This window comes from Uranotaenia lowii, chromosome 1 (assembly GCF_029784155.1).
Source record: "Uranotaenia lowii strain MFRU-FL chromosome 1, ASM2978415v1, whole genome shotgun sequence".
Taxonomy (NCBI): domain Eukaryota; kingdom Metazoa; phylum Arthropoda; class Insecta; order Diptera; family Culicidae; genus Uranotaenia; species Uranotaenia lowii.
This window is the reverse complement of record NC_073691.1, coordinates 90,428,466-90,448,994: the sequence shown is the minus strand read 5'-3', so window position 1 is coordinate 90,448,994 and position 20,529 is coordinate 90,428,466. Positions and strand designations below refer to the sequence as shown.

The 20,529-nt window shown below is 34.5% G+C and overlaps 1 protein-coding gene across 1 annotated transcript; it reads right to left on the bottom strand.

Annotated features, from left to right (window-relative positions):
• Positions 1 to 14,494: 14,494 nt before the first annotated feature.
• Positions 14,495 to 20,228, bottom strand: LOC129739747 (probable 60S ribosomal protein L37-A). The gene is made up of 3 exons (XM_055731257.1): positions 20,111 to 20,228; positions 19,755 to 19,890; positions 14,495 to 14,833 (listed from the first exon to the last, which is right to left on the bottom strand). Exons 1-3 carry the CDS (start codon positions 20,111 to 20,113, stop codon positions 14,697 to 14,699), a joined length of 276 nt encoding a protein of 91 aa, XP_055587232.1. The 5' UTR covers positions 20,114 to 20,228; the 3' UTR covers positions 14,495 to 14,696.
• Between the last annotated feature and the right edge of the window lie 301 nt (positions 20,229 to 20,529).

The following is a 20,529-nucleotide window of genomic DNA, read 5'->3' as shown; positions in this document are numbered from 1 at the left end:
AAGAGTAGAAGATTAGAAATGTAATGAAAAAGATAATACGACGAGAAATTGAAACAATCCTAAAAGAAAAACAACGTGGCTAAGAAGCTAAAGAGATGAAGAAAAGAGGATAATAAGATGAGAGGCTGGAGAGAGTAGTGGAAGAATAGAACATGAGAATTGTGATGGGAGGAATAAAACGATGAGAGGTTGAAACGACTTAAGAGGGGAGTTGGTAGACTGGAGGGTTGAGACAAAAAGAAAATAATAAGAAAATACATTGAGACAGTATACATAGCATAATTCATTGACTTTGTTAAGGTCTTGCAAATTTAAGCAAAAAAAATGGATTGCAAAAGAAAAAAAAGATAATAGTAATAAAAAAAAAAAAAAAATAAATAATGAAAAGGCCACATCAATAAGAATCTGGGTATTGCAACGACGAAAAATAACCTTTTTTTTTTAATTTAAAAAGAGAGATGTTTAAAAAAAGACAATATGAGGACTGAGAATAAGTGAAAGAAAAATTTGTAACTGGAAAATGAGAGGCTGGGAAGAAAACTGGGAGAAAATTGATAAGATGAAGGGATGTAGATTGGGACTGGAAAGACGAGATGATGAAACAAATAATAAAAAAAAAGCGTTGAAGCAGAAGAGATATTAAGAGATAAAAAAAACCCATTGGCCAATAAAAATCAAAGCTGGGTATTGAGATGACGAAAAGATGCCAGGATTTGTAAGTCAGAACATGGAATGATTAAAAATTATAAGATGAGGATCTGGAGAGAAAAGGTGAAGAAAAGATGAGAAGTCAGGAGTAGAGGATTAGAAATGGGAAGGGAAAGATAAAACGACGAGGAGTTGAAACAATACAAAAAAAAAAACGTTTCTAAGAAACAGGAGAGTGACGAAAAGAGAAAAAGATTAGATGATGTGACAGTATAAAAAGTACTATTCATTAACTTTGCCAGGCGCATGAGAAAATAAATTGATTTAGAAAAATAACATGATAGGAATAATAATAATTAAAACAAAAAAAAAACAGACAACTGTAAGAAGCTGGATATTGAGACGACGAAAAATTGCGGGATTTCAAATAAATTAGAATCTGGGTGAAGAAACGACGAAAAATAACCGGATTTAAAAATCAAAAAATGGGAGGGATTTAAAGAGGACAATACGAGAACTAAAATAAGTGAAAGAAAAATTTGGTAACTGGAAAATGAGAGGCTGGAAAGCAAACTGGAAGGAAATTGATAAGATCAAAGGATGTGAATTGAGACTAGAACGACGAAACGATGAAAAAAATTGAGAGGTTAGAACAGAAGAAATAAAAGGGTGTAAAAAAAAAGAGGATAAGCCAATAAAGATCGAAGGTGGTAACTGAGATAACGAAGAGATGACCGGATTTGAAAGTTAGAACATGGAAAGATGAAAATTATAAGGCGAGAGGCTGGAGAGAAAAGAGGAAGAAAAGATGATAGAAGAGGAATAGAAGATTAGAAATGTTAGGGGAAAGATAAAACGACGAGGAATTGAAAGAGTACGAAAAAAAATAAATAAATAAAAACATTTCTAAGAAGCTGGAGGGTAGTGAGAAGAGGATAAGATGCAAGATGTTGAGACAGTATAAATAGTACTATCTATTAAGTTGCCAAGCGCATGAGGAGGTAAATTAATTTAGAAAAAAAATGACATGACAGGAATAAGAAAAAAAAGACCACGACAGTGAAAGGCTGGGTATTGAAACGAAGAAAAATAGGGGTTTCAAAAGAATGAGAATCTGGGTATTGGAACGACAAAGGACCACCGGATTTCAAAGTAGAAAAAAAGAAAGGCTGGATGGAAGACTGGAAGAGGATTGATAAGATGAAAGGATTTGAATTAAGACTGGAAAGACGAAATGAGGAAAGAAAAGTAATGATAAATAGAGGGTTGAGGCAGAGGAAATAAAAAAATAAGAAAAGAAACATTAGCTACTGTAAATCAAAGCTGGGTATTGAGATGACGAAAAGATGCCAGGATTTGTAAGTCAGAACATGGAGAGGTTAAAAATTGTGAGATGAGAGGCTGGAGAGAAAAGTGGAAGAAAAGACGAAAAGATGAGAAGTCAGGGATAGAGGATTAGAAATGTGATGGCTAAGATGGAACGACGAGAAGTTGAAACAATACAAAAAAACGTTTCTAAGAAGCTGGAGAGTAATGTAAAGAGGATAAGAGGAGATATTGTGACAGTATAAAAAGTACTATTCATTAACTTTGCATGGCGCATGAGCAAATAAATTGATTTAGAAAAATAACATGATAGGGACAGTAAAAAAAAAACAGACCACAACTATAAGAAGCTGGATATTGAGACGACGAAAAATAACGGATTTTCAAATGAATTAAAATCTGGGTGATAAAAAGACGAAAAATAACCGGATATAAAAATTAAAAAATGGGAGGGATTTAAAAAGGACAATACGAGAACTAAAAATAAGTGAAACAAAAATTTGGTAACTGGAAAATGAGAGGCTGGAAAGAAAACTGGAAGAAAATTGATAAGATCAGAGAATGTGAATTGAGACTAGAACACCGAAACGAAAAAAAATGAGAGGTTGGAACAGAAGAAAAAAAAAAAGATAAGCCAATAAACATCAAGGGTGGCAACTAGGATGACATGATTTGAAAATCAGAGCATTGAAACATAAAAGTTGGAGAGAGGAGTGAAAGAGAAGATGATAGGAATTAGAGAGGAATAGAAGATTAGAAATAATATAACAAGGGAAACACTATAAATGGTACTATTTGTTAAGTTTGCTAAGTGCATGAGCAAATAAATTGATTTAGAAATAAAATAACATGATAGGGATACCAAAAAAAGACCACGACAGTAAGAAGCTGGGTATTGAAACGAAAAAAAAAATGGGAATTTCAAAAGAATAAGAATCTGGGTATTGAAACGACGAAAAACCACCGAATTTCAAAGTAGAAAAAAGGGAGGGAAGAAAAAAGTCAATATAAAAACTAAAAATAAGTCAAAGAAAAATGGTAACTGGAAAATGAGAAGCTGGAAAGAAAACTGGAAGAAATAAGATAAGATGAAAAGATGATGATTGAGACTGGAAAGACAAAATGATGAAAAAAAAAAATAAAAAAAGGAGAGGTTGTAGAAGAAATAAAAGGAAAAGAAAAAGTTTAGCTAATAAAGAACAAATCTGGGTACTGAGGTGACGAAAGAAAGAAATGAAGTCAGAACTTCTAAAGATAAAAATTATAAGAAGGGAAGCTGGAGAGAAAGTTGGAAGAAAATATGATAAAAAGAGAAGTCAGGATTAGAAATGTGATGAAAAAAAAAAATAGAACGACGAGAAATTGAAAAAAAATTGCTATGATCAAAAGGAGGATAAGATGAGATGTTGAGACAGTATAAATAGTACTATTCATTAACTTTGCCAAGTATATGAACGAATGAATGGATTTAAAAAAAGGTAACATGAGAGGAATAAAGGAAATAAATAGAGGGTCCATGACAAAAAAAACGGTATCTCAAAAGGAGAAAATGAAAAAAATTGAAAGAGGACCATAAGAACACAAAATTAGTGAAATTAGAATTTTTGACAATTGGAGGATGAGAGGCTGGAGAGCGAAAGGTAAAAATGATAATAAGCGGAAAAGATGTAAATTGAGACGGGAGATATGGAACGATGAAAACAAGAGAATTGAAAAAAAGAGGGAGAGCTGAGGCGACAAAGAGAAGACAAAGGTTCAAAAGTCAGAAAATTAAAGGAAATAAGTGTAATAAGTGTGTGAGAAAAAAAGATAATAGTAATGGGAAAATAAATGAAAGGAGCACAACAATGGGAAGCTAGGTATTTAGACGAAGTAAAATAGCCGTATTTCAAGATGAAAAGAGTGAATAGTACATAGGTGAAAGAAAGGTTTGGTAGTTGAAGGATGAGAGGCTGGAAAGAGAACTGGAGGAAAAGATGAAGGGATGTGAATTGAGACGGGAAGGACGAATTGATTAAAGGAATAAATGGGAGTTGGAAACAGAAGATATAAGAAATGAAGAGATGTTTTCGATGGTTTCGATGGTTCCTTGTCCGGAAACGGCCTCTCGGGGATCTTAAGCGGTCTTCGATTGGTTTGTGATGTTTTCATTACCAGAAGCGAACTGAATGATGTTCCCCAGTCGGAAAGACGGGGTTTTATAAGTAAAGTTCACGGGATCTAAAACGAAAAAAGTAGCGTGAATGCAGGGTATTCTACTTACGAGTTGAAAACATCGGAATAGCCGTATATGATACCATTGTTTAATAAAATGATCAGGGATGTGAAGGCTCCTAACGAAACCATCAAGGTATGGATAGCCGGTCCTCTGCACAATCTTTAGTGGTGGGAGTCTAGTCCGGTAGAATTGACGAGTTTTTTTTTCAATGAACCAAAGAAAGTAAGGTTGGAATTTTATGAACGCTTTTTCTGCCACCCCGATGTGTCCCGTGTCGTTTGTTTAGACGTCGAATTTTAAAAGGCGTTAGATATGTTACACAACGTTACTCTGTCATTAGAGAAAAAAAAATAATCGTGCACTGTTATTTAAAATTACTCAATTTATCAATTGTTACCGTGCAGAGTAATTGCAAATTAAATTTGAGTTAAATTGTTGGCTTGAAGGTAAAGTTTTGGGTACATATATCGGTATCCAGCGCACAGATAAAAATATGAAAAATGAATATAGTTTAAAAAAAAAAGAGGAAAGACACAGGAGTATCGATATGGTCGATTAGGATCAGCTGAATTTATGGGTCAGTTTGAACCATAACGAATGATAACAATACCTTGTGTTAATAAAGAATTATGGATTATACAGTTCACCTTATAGTAACTAAATGATTTTAAAGTCTATTTAAAGTTCAATTGGTCCCGATCAAATTGTTAAAAATGCTTGCGTGTGAAACAACAAAGTGAAAAACAATGAATGTACTAAAAAGTTAGGAGTAAGAAATTTTCAATGAAGTAAATTTTCTTAAAAATCCCATGGAGTTTAATTTCAAATTTGATAAATATTCATTGGGAACGTCTGAGACATTAAATAGTTTGAGATGTTTAGCAGAGGAAAATGTATATTTAATATAAGTTGGTAAGTAGTATAGGGGTGGAGGCGAATGTAGAGAGTAATATGAGTGGAAATAATCAAAATGAAATAAACAATAGAGCAAATTGAAAATATGAAGAATAGTAGGATTGTAAATATTTTAAATGAAACATACTTTGAATGAATCTATAAAAATGGCAGCACTTATACAATAATGTTTAAAAAGCCCATGCAGCAAACCTGCAACTGACACAATGAATCGTTTAACGGGGAATAGAGAAGAAAAAGTCAGACATTAACGAAAAGGAGGAAAGCGACCAGTTTACAGACTAGTTTCTTGAAGGAAGGACGGACTTTTGAGCGTACCGAAAGGATTGATTCCTGAAAGAAGGGACGCTGTCCTAAAGTGTAGGTTAAGATGTAGAGAGGGAAACGAGTGGATCGGAAAATAAATGGGTCGGTCTCGACAAAGTAAACAGTTATGTGTCAGTCTGTGAAACGCAGAAACGTGAATTGAATCTCAGCAAAGACAATTTCCAGTGGTCTGAGCGATAAATACGATAAAAAGAACTTTATCTAGCATAAATCAGTAGATTTTCGTGTTTCCGGATGTCAAAGGGTATTTTTTTGTGAAAAGCAGACATTTTCCTGTTAATTAAATCCACAAAAATGAACTAGAAAATGTCTGCTCCTCACAAAAAATACCCGTTGACATCCGGAAACTGATTGCTGACTTGAAAAATGACGGTAAAAGCTTGTTCGAAATTACAGGTATAATGAAACGGCCACGATCGTCGGTTCAGTATGCCCTTCAGAACTTTAAGAAGACTAACTCCCTGGAGACCACTCCAGGAAGAGGCCGCAAACAGAAGCTTACGGATCGTCACCATCGCATCATTGTCAGAGAAATCAGTCAGAATCCTAAAATCAGTGCCCCGAAACTAGCAGACAGTCTTAAATTTTTGAAAACATTCAGGTTCATCCTCAAACGGTACGGAACATACTTCATGAGAAAAAATACCAAGGTCGTGTTGCTCTGAAGAAGCCGTTTATATCTGCTAAAAATAAGAAAAAGTGGCTGGAATACGCTCAAAAGTATGTCCTGGAACCGGAAGAGTTCTGGCAGAACGTCATATTCGCTGACGAAAGCTAATTTAATATTTTTGGGTCTGACGGAGATGTAAGAGTATGGCGTAATCCAAATACTGAATTGGATCCGAAAAATTTGTGACAGACAGTTAAGCACGGTGGTGACCATGTAATGGTGTGGTATGCCTTCAGCGCAAATGGCACCGGAAACTTGACATTCATTTATGGAGAAAAATAAATAGATTTATCAGTCATATTACGCGTCTACAGGAATATAAATATGATTGTTTGGTTCTGACCCGAAAATACGATCAAACCAACCATCAGCTTATAGATACGATTAGTCTCCAGGGAGTTAGTCTTCCTCAAGTTCTGAAGGACATACTGAACCGACGATCATGGCCGTTTTACTATTCTATGCGTAATTCTAAGACAAGTAAATAAATATATTTCGGACCAGCTTTTACCGTCATTCTTCAGGTCAGCAATCAGTTTCCGGATGTGCACAGGTATTTTTTTTTGTGAGGAGCAGATATTTTCTAGTTAATTTAATCCACAAATTGTTGAAATCTGCTGATTTGTGCTAAATTAAGTTCATTTTACCGTATTTATCGCTCAGACCACTAGAAATTGTCTTTGCTGAGATTCAATTCACGTTTCTGCGTTTCACAGACTGACACATAACTGTTTACTTGACTAATATTTGACAAAGGCCTCAGTGTACGGACAATTTTTTGACGTCGTTTTTGGGACTTTCTATACAAAATGAATTGGATTAATTTTAAGGTTTAATTCATAAACATTTGTAATACTGATCTACAAAAAGGACTAGTTTTTGCAGCGAATGATGTAATTGTGGTATTTTTATTTACTGAAAAAGTGCACTTTTTGATTGTTTGAATTTTAAGGTACGTGCTGTACGGACAATTTTTTGATACAGTGTATGTTACTTGCAGATGCTTTTTCCTGCAGCTCGCTTACCCAATATTTGTTGATCGATCACGTTCTTCGCCGGATCTAGTCAAATTAACTTTTTTTTTGGTGTGCAGTGCACACTATTCCGACATACAGAAGAAGTTCCGGCGAACCACAAAATCGCCCCAGCTGGGGGAACTACGCGCTGCTTCATTTTGTTTAATATCATTCAGTATCAGTCAGTCAACGAGTGCGCGTGAACTCGCAACGAGTGCGAGTGAGCGGGTGAGCCGAGAGAAGCTTCGCGTAGTTCCCCCAGCTGGGGCGATTTTGTGGCTTGCCGGAACTACTTCTATACGTCGGAACAGTCTGTACAGTTGGGACTGAACGATTAACACGCGAACACGATAGAGAACGCAAATCGAGATTTTCTTCTTTTATTGTCAACAAACGATATAGTTTCGAAGAGATTCCTAAGAAACTCCCAACAACTTTACGGATACACAATCTTCATAAAACTTATTAGAAAACTGTAATTGAAAGTCTCCTAACTCCCTGCATTCAATTCCTTGCATCTTTAACATCAGTTCACTCTGGTGCTTTTCATTCTGCGCATTAGGAACATAAGTAAACAAATGATGTCAAATTCTGCGCATTGGTAAAATCATTGTTTTAATTTGAAAAACAATTTTTTTTTTCTCAAATTTTTTAGCAGTCATGTTCAGAATGATTTTATCTTCCCCGTAGAGGCATTTCCAATGAGAAAATTCTATTTAACACTGTTTCATTTGATCTTTTTGTTTCCCTAACACTTAAGCGGGCCATAGACTACACAAATGGCCTGTACAAATTCGATGATTCCACGACGATTGTTTGATCTATGCTCGCCCACACACTATACAAACATTTTTCACGCGAACACAAACGATTGCTAGCGAAAACAGCAACAGCAACAAAAAACCATCTCCACCCCAACCCCCTGGCAACTTGACAGTTCTGGCGAGTTTCGTGTGCCTGATTCAAAATCGCAGATGTCGCATGTGTACCGCTTGTTTACATACTTTTCGTGCCATGCGTATAGAAAGGGCACATCATCAAATGTGGTGCGAATCAAGCAAATTCATAACTTTCGAATGAATGAAAAAAAGATTCAAGCGAAATTATTATTTTCATTCAATAATCTACCTGTTTTTATATTGTATAAGAACAGTTTTTCCATAAAACGGGAAATGTTCTGATATAATATGAAAATTTTGCCTATCTAGAATTATCATATGTATCGCAGTTAATGAAAATCACTTGATGATTGTTGTGGTAATGTTTTGTTTTACATTCATTGTGTGCGGTTGTCCTCAATAGTTTCGGTGGAAGGGATACTTGTCCCAAACAACAGCCGTATTTCAGTGAATTATTTTGATCAGTCCAGAAGTTTAAAACCTAATAAAGGACACACAGATTTACGTCTGTGTTCGACTTCGACTGAACTTTCGAAAACAGATTCATTTTACATATAACTGAGCAAAAATTTTTAAATTTGAATCATTTTTCCATTTCTTGAATCAATTGAAATAAAAAATATTTCGAAATGTGTCCTTCCGTCATGTTAAGCCGCTTGATTTTCGCTTTGACAGAACCAGAGAACCAGAAAAAACTGGCACACGCGATTTGTATGGAAAACGTCAAGTTGCCAGGGGGTTGCTCCACCCCGGCTGGGAGGATGTTTTGTACAAAATATTTCGATCCCGACCGATTTTACTCCAACCGTTTGGGCGCCCATTCAAGCAGTGCCATACACTATGCAAATCGTGCTCACAGCGACAAAATTTCATCGAATTTCATCGCATTTGTACAAATGTTGTGTAGTCTGTGGCCCGCTTTAAGCTGGACTGCTAACGGCGGCCATTTTTCATCGTTTGCTTCCTACATTTATTTTGATTTTTTTCCATTTCTCGCGAACAATTCATCAGATTTCAAAACAATTGGAAGCATTTTGAAGATAAACAGTAACTGAAGAGTTTCAGCTTGTTTCATGGATATTTTGTTCATCACATCTTGAAATATTTCTGTTTGAATATGAAAATGCGCAGAGTTTGGGACTGCGCAGAATTAGGGCCGGTCACGGTACTTCCTCCAAAATCAAATTATGATTAAAATCAGTTCGAGTTCCACGATCGCTGGTGTGGCTCAGTAGAACAAGTTCCACATCACCAATGGTTGCTATTCCTTGATTGACCCAGGCCATCAATTTTGTTCAGAGGTCAAATGAATGGTGCTTGGGATTAGCATAAGGTTGCCAGAATTTTTTCCACTCCCATCCGGGCCTAGCAATTCCGGGCATTTTTTCAAAAAAACCTGGCAAAATCCGGGCACGGAATTCAATTTTTCAAATCCAAAAACCGGGCAAAATTTAGGTGTTATTATATATAAAAGCAAAGAAAAAATGCAAAAAAAAAATGAAATTAATATTTTATTAATGTAATTGCAAACTTCCAAAAACTTTTTTGAACACTTAAATATTTAAAGGTTTATAAAAGTAAATCAGCGAAATTATTTGAAACAACCGTTGAAAATGTTCATACCGTTAATTGATTTTGCTGAAACTTACTCAAAAACTTTGATTTTTTTTTTGGTATCTTTGTAAAAATTGTGAAAAAATCCGGGCAATATCCGGACTTTTTTCACGATATCCGGGCAACCGGGCCGGACCGGACTTTCTCGAAATTTTGCATCAAACATCCGGGCAAACCCGGATAAAACCGGGCAACCTGGCAAGCTTAGATTAGCAGCTCATTCACACTGCACAAATTTTTTTCTAACTCTTGGATTTTTCTTTTAAAACTGTTTCTGATATAGACTCTCTTCTGGATCATCTTCAACTCTTCTAAACATACTTTAACATCGTATGATTTTATATCAATTACGTTGGCAAATATACAATCAAGAAAATTTAAAATCCATATAAAGCTTAAATGAATACTTTGCATGATGTTTAACATGCAACATATGTAACACCGTAACACGTATGAAAGATTTGAGCATATTTACATAAGCAGAATATTTATAATGTCTTCGGCAAACTTGTAATCTATCCAATAACTGTGAAAAAGATACGATTCCGACAATAACGGATGTTTACATCAACTTTTTGTGAATTTTCTATTTTCAACTACGATGTCGAGGTGATGTTCATCTTTTTCAATTGCAAATTTCTCGTAAACTAGCTGGCTCTTGACGAAAACCTCTACATTGAAACAATTGGATTAATCCTTACCTTCGAAACAACCAGTTAGGAAAAGGAGAGGCGATTAAAAATGAAGAAAAAAGAGTTTATTCACAAAAAACTAATATTTTGTATTCAAACCCTACCTGGGGTAAGTGTGGACGGCTTTATACAGGCTTGATATTTACATATTTTTTCAATTTTGTGTCCCTCATCCAATACAATTTAGCTATATTTAGCATTCGGGTCATAAAACGTTGGGATGTTCTGGAATAAGTACATATTTTCGATAAAATCGGATCTCGTGTGTTGCAATTGCAATGTTAACATAAATTACACAAAATAATTATTGAAAGACGTCTTACTAATAGCACCATGAACTTTTTTCAAAATTTTAGACGGTACGAGCAATAAAGTATCGTATTCAACCAAGAAAACACAAATTTGTTGAAAATTTCCTGAAAAATCATAGAGCAAATCTACCGTCCACACTTACCCCATAAAGCGGGGTAAGTGAGCAGTCCATAACAATTTACGTGATAAGGGGCCGTTCAGATACCACGTGGACAGAAAAATGAGATTTTTGACACCCTCCTCCCCCTCCGTGGACAAGCGTGGACATTTGGCAAACCCCTACCCCCCCCCCCCCCCCCGGAGTTCCACGTGGACAGATTTGAAATTGTTTTTTTTTTAACTCATTTGACAGTTAGAAAACACTACTTTTTGCCTATTTGTTATTGGAATGGCTGATTTAAAGGAATAAAAAGAAATAGCTTTGTCTGATATAACATAATTTTAAAATTTTTATATTTCTTAATAATCATATTTAATACTTGCTTTCAAGTGGCTTTTGATTCTTGAAACTTAAACTGGAAAACTTTGTAATCCTATGATTCAAACAGTAAGTATGTCCACGTGGACATGACCCAAACCCCTACCCCCCTCTCCGTGGACAAGCGTGGACATTTCCATACACCCCCCTCCCCCTAAGTTGTCCACGTGGTATGTGAACGGCCCCTAACTTTTTTCGCTTTGCTTCTTTCAAAGTCATCTCTTCAGCATTTGTTAAAACATGATCTGCATCATATTGAACGTAATTTTATCAAAACTGATCCACTGCTGATTTTTTAATGATTTTTTAAAGTTGAACTATACGAAAACCCGTCCACACTTACCCCGGTGTACCTTACAGGTTTTTGCTTAAAAATTCCTTATAACAAAAGAACGCCTTCAGATAGAAGTTTGTGCTATGAGAGATAATGTGCAAATTTTTATTTCATACAAATGCCTAGAAGACTTTTTTATTTTATAAAACCATTCACAAAAGTTAGAGCCAGAATACTGTTTTTTTTTTCGACACACTTTAACATTCTAATATTCATAAAATCATAACACGCTTACAAAACGTCATATGTATGTGGTGTCTCCGGTAAAGTTGATTCAAACCCCTGTGGCTATAACTTTGAAGGAGACGGCTTGGCTCTATCTGTCAACTGGAAAAAGTTTTTATGTGTAAATCATGCAAAAATTACACGCTCTAATATTTGGTTTAGGATAATTAAAGTGCATGGTTTGATGAGTATTTTTGCTGAAGACACCATTTGTCTATCTCTTATAGTATATTCTTAATTAATTTCGCCACGATAAAGTTCCGTTCTGGACCACTGTGCATTGACTACAAGGACGTGGCCGGCGCCGTTATTGACCTTTTTCAAAGAGAGAGCATGAGTTTTGTGTATTGTGAATGTACTGCTAATCCCAAGCACCATTCTTTTGTCCCTTGCACAAAATTGATGGCCTCGATTAATCACGGAGTAGCAACCCTCAGCAAGGTAGAACATGTTCTGCTTAGCCACGCCAGAGATCACGGAATTGGAAATGCTTAAGTTGATATAGGCCTTATAAAATATACATGTGAAGTCTTTATTGATTGTTGGTGTATAATTATTTCTACACAGCATTTCGAGTTCAATGATTTAAGGTGGATTTGAGTAGTCAACAAAGCTAAGCTAATTTTCGTATCAAAATTAAAATTTCGATTACCCCGATTTCTTTTGATCTACCTCTAAATGAAGTTCAAATGAACCGAATTTTTGCACAGCATGTTTTCAGGCCAATCTACAAAAAGTATGAATTTGGCCCGTTTTCGAAATTCATTATTATTTTTTCCCATATATAGATTCATTGAATTTGTTTTGAATCACCAGCAAGGAGATTTAGGTTAGTGTTGCCATCCGTCCAGCAAAAGCGGAACATGTCTCGCTTTCTCTTTTAAATGTATCAAAACTTATGTAAGCCTATAACGAAAAATGTATTTATTGGTTGGAATCTAGCTGAATTGCCTAATGAGAGCTTTATCCAAGCATTTGATTTTCTTGACATTCAATACCAAGTATGATGAAACCCAAAAAAAAAATCTTTAGTTGAAAAAAAATCGCTTGTAATGCTGTTCATTTATTCATCATTCATTTGTTTTATTTTTGTTTCTATCAAATTTGTTTCAGCACCTTTGTGTCATTCGCACTTTTAGAGATCGATACAGTTGGCAAAAAGTAATTAAATAGCTTTAACTTTCATTGCTTACTCCTGGATTCAGAATAATATACGTTTTTTTTTTGTACGGGATTTTCATCCTCCGGAATGATTCATCCCTACAATAATATAATATACGTTTTTTTTCTCAAGGGATTTTAAGCATCAGTGGTTTATGCATCCCGAATGTAATATACGTTTTTTTTTTATCATAAGGATTTTAACACCAGGATGTCATTCATCCCTCATAATAATAATAATAATATACGTTCTACGCAAGGGTTCTACCAACTACACTATGTCTCATTGTCGATTAATAAGATTCAAGGCCAAAAGCACCGCACTTTTATACCCAGGGTAGATAGCAAATGTCATATCAATGAAATCTTAGAATGACAAATTTTCTCCTCAGAGTGCGTATTTTTCTTCTATTTTTTCGGTTTAATTATTAACAGGACTACGCTAGCGAAACTTAAATAGGCCACTCTAGTGCAGAATTGAGGCGCTTGGAATCAGGGGGGTGCAAGTGCCTAAATGACAGTTTCGAGAAAACGCGCTTCAAAGTTGTGAAGGTGCTCGATTTTTAATATATTTTTCGAATTCGAGCAGTTTTTATTCAATCAAAAAAGTGATTAAAAAATTATAAAAAAAAAACTGAGTTTTGCACCAGATGTACGTAGAAACATGAAGAATCGTTTGGTATACTTAACTCAAAATAGATGATTTTTTCACTTGATCCTGAGTGCCTCAATTAGAACAATGATGCCTGAAAAACATTCCAATTGAAGCCCTCAGGATCAGAGGAGTGCAAAGACCAAAATCACCAATTTTGAATGATGTACATATATAATTAACGATTCTTCATGTTTCAATGTACATCTGGTGCAAAATGCAATGTTTAATAATTTTTTTGAACACTTTTTTGAATTGAATTAAAACTGCTCGAATTCGAAAAATATATGAAAAATCGAGCACCTTCACAACTTTGAAGCGCGTTTTCTCGAAACTATCATCTAGGCACTTGCACCCCACTCATCCAAAGCGCCTCAATTGTAAACATGTGGTTTGAAAAACGTGATCTATTTTACAAGACAATTCCTAAACTTTCCATATGAATCCACCGGAATTCCGGAAATCTTAACATTGTTGTTGAACGCTGAATAGTTAATTGACTCTGAATTTCGATGTCGATTCTAGGAAATACGTTGGCAGGTTGAGACAGGTCGCTTACTTACACCCAACGAAACTAACTGCAATTTTATATTTCATTTAAAATATTAAAAACAAATTGGACAGTACTCACCAAATTAATAGAACTCTATTTTCAGCTATTGATTTGATTTTTGGGCTGAAAACCACAGCATGCGAAACAATCTTCTGAGTTCAATGTTCTTAGGAAATGGCTTGAAGGTTGCCCGAGTGCTTCCAAATTCGAAGCTCATTAATTGTGTTGTTGTAACATTAAAAAAAAATACAGAAAACAAAGAGAAGAGTATGACGAAATTTCCACCCAGTTATAGCAAAACATAAAAAACCAGTTATCAACTCGTTAAGCCTAATATAAATATTGAATAATTAGCATCGACAAGTACCTATCATATCTGAGTGAAAACAATCATTAACAAAACTAACACAATAACTGCAAATTTCGGATACAGATTAAGCAAAAAATAACTAGATAGATTTTACGAAACATTCAATGTTTTGTATTTTCCTTCAGCCATCACTTAAATCCACATTTTTTCTTTTATCTAAGAAACGATAAATCCCTTAGCAATTCGTGATTGAAATTGAACTTGAACATTCAATCAACGGAATAGTCGAATACGTCGCCATTCATATCTCCAAACCTGAATGCATTAGTTGGACCGATTTGGATGTCTATGCGGCAGCCTTGCGGGGCTTGGCGACCTGGCCTTCACGGAAGCCGTTGCGGAACTTGCGGCGCACAATCTTCAGGTAGCGCATGCGGCCAGTTCCGGTAGTCTTCCTCCTCTTGGCCTTGACGGACCAGTTATCTGAAAATCGAAGAAGCAATTGTGAGTTTATGGATAATTTTACGTGGCAATATTTGAATGTGTGGTAATGCTGTTGTTTGTTATCCTATTTTCTTAATGCCATACCGAGAGTAGCAAGGTAACGCATCCTGTTTAAGGACATTTATTATGCGCTTATAATCGAACTGATCAACACTGATTTGTGAATTGACCTGATAACGATTTGAGCGATACCTAAACATTTTAAAAGGTGCCCCTCTAGTCGAAGACAATGTTGATAAATGAAAGAAAATCTGTCGGTTAAAAATGTTCAAAAAATATTCCGTTAAAAAATTAACAACTAATTTGGGAATCAACCCATGGAAAATCATTGAATCAAAAAACGAAAAAGGCAAACAGTTTTGGCTTTTGGTATATTCGAGAAACAATCCTAAGAATTCATGAAAATTCATATGGGACAGTTTTACGAAATAGGACTAACTTGGAGTTCGAGCTAAATAACATTCACAACAATCTTACAATAAACTCCTCAACTAAATAAAATTATTAGATGTAGATTTCAACTAAAGCATGCAAAGACATCAAAAAATATTTGAACGACTTTTTAATCTTTTCTGAAATTGATTTTAATCTTTTTAAATTTGATAGTTGAGTTTAAAAAGTACATCCAGAAATTTAACGTACACACTAAGAATGCAATTTTACTGCTCGGGATAATGACTTCTCGAATCACAGGAGAACTGGTAAAATTACACGAAGTTCGAACAGTAACCCATCCGAATCTCGTGACGTTTCAATACTCCTGAAATGTGTTCCAAAATCTCCACGAGTTCACAGGATCTCTAACGAATCTATTAAATGCAGGTCCGTGCTCTCCTGAATCACGTGAGACACATGTTCAGTTAATTTTCTTCTCTCTTTCTATCGCGCATAAATTAACAACAAGATATTTTTTTCTCTTTTACACCATGTGTTTCGCGCTCAGTTCAATTTTCTGTCATTTTTTCGGTTACAATTAGTTGTTGTTGTTTTTCTTGGGTAATGGCGCAAAGTGAAAATTTTTCAATTGAAATCGTGTTGTCCAACTAAAAACTGAAATTCAAGGTGAAGCTTACGGAGAATGGCAAACATAAAATCGATGGTCGTCGTGTGCAACCTAAAGCTGTTTCCTATGAACAGGGCTGGTAGCGGTTTGACAATGAAATAGTAGGGACTTTAGTGACCAAAATTTGAAAAAAAGTGACCAAATAGTGACTTTGAGGACCGAAAAAAGTGACCAAATAGTGACTATGTAGAACGAAAAAATAACTTTGAAGTACAAAAAATGTGACCAGTCAGGCCCGTGCGATGGACCCTTCCGGGGGGGTCTTCAAAATTCAAATTTAGATAAAATTAATAACAATACCAAAAATAAACAATTGAAAAGGAAAGGGTTTTCTTACACCATTTGTCACTCATGTTCAACACAAAAACTAAAAAAATGACTGATAAACAAAATTTTGGAAACATATTACAATGAATGTTTCAAATTTTCGATAATGCAAGAAAGTAGGAAATTAATTAGTTTCAAAAGAAATTCTTAGCAAATTTGAAATTAAAAAATATCTGAATTCTAAAATAAATGTCAAATCTTGTACAAAACTTAGCAAATGATGGAAAATGAAAATAATTGTTAATTTTTATTCATCTAAATTTGGAATTCTTTTCCTCATTTTTAACTGGAAGTTTAGTGAGAAATTCCGCTGTAATTTTTTAATTTGAACAAAAAATATTTAATCACGATTTAAAATGTAAATTACCGATTACTGAATAAGAAATGAATTTTGAACAGAATTTAATCAATGTTTGATGTTTTAATTTAATTTTATAAAAAGAAGAATATATTTATAATTATTTTAAAAGTGCCAGTTATAGAAGCCAGACATAAAATCTTTAATAAAGTAAAATCCTCCATGTTCAACTACACTGACAAAGAAATGTTAGAAAATGAGTAATTATGTGAATGATAAAAACTGATAAACAATTAAAAATAATGAGTTCAAAACTTTTGTTATTAACACTGCGTATTAAAATTTATTTTGAAAGTTGCTACTTAGAACAATTTTTCAAACTTTTTAGATTAATTTAAAAATCATGATCGATCCAAAAATATGATTTCATATAAAAAATATTAATAAAAAGTTTTTAAAGTTTCAATCGCAGGTTTTTAAGTTTTGAATTACAAGCTCTGAGTATTTTGTCTCTTTTGATTAAAATATTGGGTCCTGAAAGAACAGAAGGTTGAAATTATTTTTTTTTAATTTAAAATTTGGAGTTAAAGGCTTATGGTTGAAGAACACGAAAATTTAGAATTTAAAAACAAGGAAACAATTGTTAAAAATATGTCTTAAAAATTTAAAAAGTTTGATTAAAAAAAATCCGGCAAGTTGATTATAAAATTGAAAAAAAAACTGTACAATAAAATTCGGTAGATTTATTTAAAAAATTGAAAAAACAGTATGGAAATAAAAAAGATTAGTTTTTAAAAACATTTCAGGAAGAGTTTTTTCAATAAACATGTTTCATCATAACCATTTTGGTGCTTATTTTTTCAATTATTGATTTGGTAAATAGTGTCCTCAACTAGAAATTTTGTCAAATTCGGCCATTTAGTTTTGGTAATAAAGAGTTTATTACTAGTAAAATTGATAGATAACTGATTATGGAAAAATGTCATTACAAGTATTTTTGACATCACAGCAGAAAGTGTAAAAAAAGCTTGATTCTATTTAAAGCTCATTAATTCATATAAAACTTTTATTTCTAAATAATATGTTTTTGATTTGAGTTAACAAACCCACCGAACGAGGAAAGGTGTGCTCTGAAATGTCTAACCTCACTCGAAAAGCGGCGCGTCGAACTGCAGCAAGGTTTTATATTCGACACATTGACCAACTGTATTGACTGTGCTTACATTCTACAACGTGTCAACATTTATGTACCAACGAGAACACTTCGACAACGTCAGTTTCTTTCAATTCCTCACCACCGTACTGCCTATGGCCAAAACCACCCTATTGACAAGTGTTGTGAACTTTTTAATTTAGTGTACTATTTGTTTAATTTTAATATGTGCAAACGTCGTTTTAAAATAGGCTTAAGAAGAATTTCCTAGTTTTTAAGTCATCAGTCTGTACGGTAATTAAACCAAAGACGAAATAAATAATAATAAATATAAAAGCTGATAGAAATATTGCATACATATTTAGAATACGGGGAACCCAAATTAGTTGAAATTACCGTTTAAATTCATTGCACCTAAAAAAATTTAATTATTGTGGCCTTGTGTAAATTTTTACAACCCTTTTTTTAAGTATTTAGAAGAACAAAAAACACGAAATAAAATTGAATCTGAAATTGTTTTTTAAAGAATATTTCATAACATCATAACATTCGTTATGACATAAAAGATTTTTTTTCATAAAAAAAATGGTTCGTTTCAATCTCAATCTTAGTTACACTTCTTAATAAAAACCAATTCTAACTAAAGACGAGATAGAGTTTTTGTATATCAAGTTTTGAGTTCCAATACAAAAGGTTGATTGAACTAAAAACTAGAATCTACAATCAAAGTTAGTTTCAATTCACGAACGTCAAATAATGTCGTAGATCGAAATGTCTCAAGCCAAGGGTGATTCATGCCGAAATTCCGCCGGAGGCGAAAAAAATTTCTGACTGACTGATCAAGTAATTTACCGTTACTACCGTCAATATTAACACGCGCAATTCAAATTACTTTTTCATTGGTTTATCATCGGTGAAAAAAGTGACTTTTGGTGATAAAAGTGACCATTTTTCGGAAAATAGTGACTTTAGTGACCAAATGATGAAAAAAGTGACTTTTTAGTGACTGACCCAAAAAAAGTGACCAAGTCACTAAAAAGTGACTCGCTACCAGCCCTGTATGAACTCTCTGCTAGTGGATATGCGAAATATTCAGCTGAACTTTGTAGAGAAACTTCCGGGAATCAAGCCGATGCGAGTGGGAGAGGCATTTGTCCAAACCGTTTCCCGTTCAATGATAAGGTAAGATTAGCTTGACCGATAATTTGCTGAAATAGTTTTCACTTTTTTTTCTTGTTTAAATTCCAGTTTCTACAATTCCCTCCCTATCGATGCTGGTGCAAAATTCCTTCGTCCAAGGTTCGAGAGCTTCCGTTACCTGCCTGGTTTGTTCAACTCAGTCTGTTGGCATGGACCGGGAGCACACGAGAGTTGGAACAATCGATTTGCGACACCGAAATCGTTTTTTTTTTTGGGACCAAAGATTTAACTTCCTGTTGCAAATCTAAAATCAGTTAGTGTTATTTCCATCTTTTACAATCAGTGTTACGATTAATGGCCACCAAGTCAAAATGTATTTTACTTGAAAAAGTTAAAAATAAATCCTTATCTTCTTGTAAACATTAGTGTTTGTTTTCAAACAGTGAATTGAGAACCATTTAAAAAATAGAAAGAATTTAAAATACGGCGAAGGAAACCATCCATAATTCCCTATAAATCTTGGGAGAAAACTGTTTGGAACTCACAGGGAAGCTTCAAATTCCCTGCAAGTCACAGGGAAAACCCGTTTCGATAATACAGGACAATTTGACAGTTGTTTTCCTGAGCTGTTTTTCTGTCCCGAAATCGTCCTGTAATTTCAGCTGTTGAAAATACAGGACGAAATTTTCCCGACCACAGGAGAAAAGATTAAGTGTGTATGTCTTTTTTGTGCTCTCACTCTTTACTGGAACGGCATCCAAAATCCGGTTCCATTTTGATCGGTGAGAATATGAGTTTAATCTACGTCTGTTCCACAACCGAAAGAAATAATATTCAAGCGGAAACATTTTTTGGGAAGAGACGATAAGTTAGCAGGATTGACCCCAAATGAAAACTTGAGAAACTCGACAATACTTACAGGACCTGATCTTGGCCGATGGGTAACCACACTGGGAGCAAGTATGCTTCTGAATGTGATACGAAGATCGGCCACACCGACGGCAGAGGGTGTGGGTCTTATTGCGGCGTTTACCAAAGCTGGACGTACCCTTGGTCTGTAGAGGAAATAGAAAAAAGCTAGATAGTTAAACCATTCACCTAAGCTGCTCATGTAAATCACTAGGACACATCGGCTATACACGCAAACGACACACAAAATAAGTTCAAAACCGCCAATAACACGTATGTAGCTTAATTTTTATTTTTCTAAACGATCTTTGACACTACACAAATCTAAAACTATGCTCCATTTAAAACAAATTAAAGGATATTAACCATTTTGAAAGCTCAAAAGCCAAGCGGCGACGAAAATCCAGTGCGATCACTTTCGACAACAAAAACGGAAAGAGCGATTGTCAGTGCGCCGGAAACAGAGCTGACAGCTTGATGAATCTCGTGCCAGGGTCGGCTGCAGAGAGAAAAGCGCAAGAAAATTTCATCAATACAAATTTGCTTCAAGACAAAACGGCCGAGGGGTACACTGAATTTCTCTTTTTGAAATAGAGATGCCAGGTGGTTTCATCAAAAATCAAAACACCGTGAGAAAAATATCTGGATTTTTCAAGACACCACTTTAATTGAATAAATGAAAACGTTATTATGGAACTGAAGACGCCTTTATTTACGCCACATAAATAAGAAGTTTATTGCCTGGCCTGCAGTTAATATGAAAAAAAAATATCATCTGTACCGAA

What these genes read in the sequence shown, in the direction of transcription:
- LOC129739747 (XM_055731257.1), bottom strand. An exon ending in ATCGGCCAAGATCAGGTCCT is followed by an intron (nt 14,834 to 19,754) that starts GTAAGTATTGTC and finishes TTCGATTTTCAG; the next exon opens with ATAACTGGTCCGTCAAGGCC.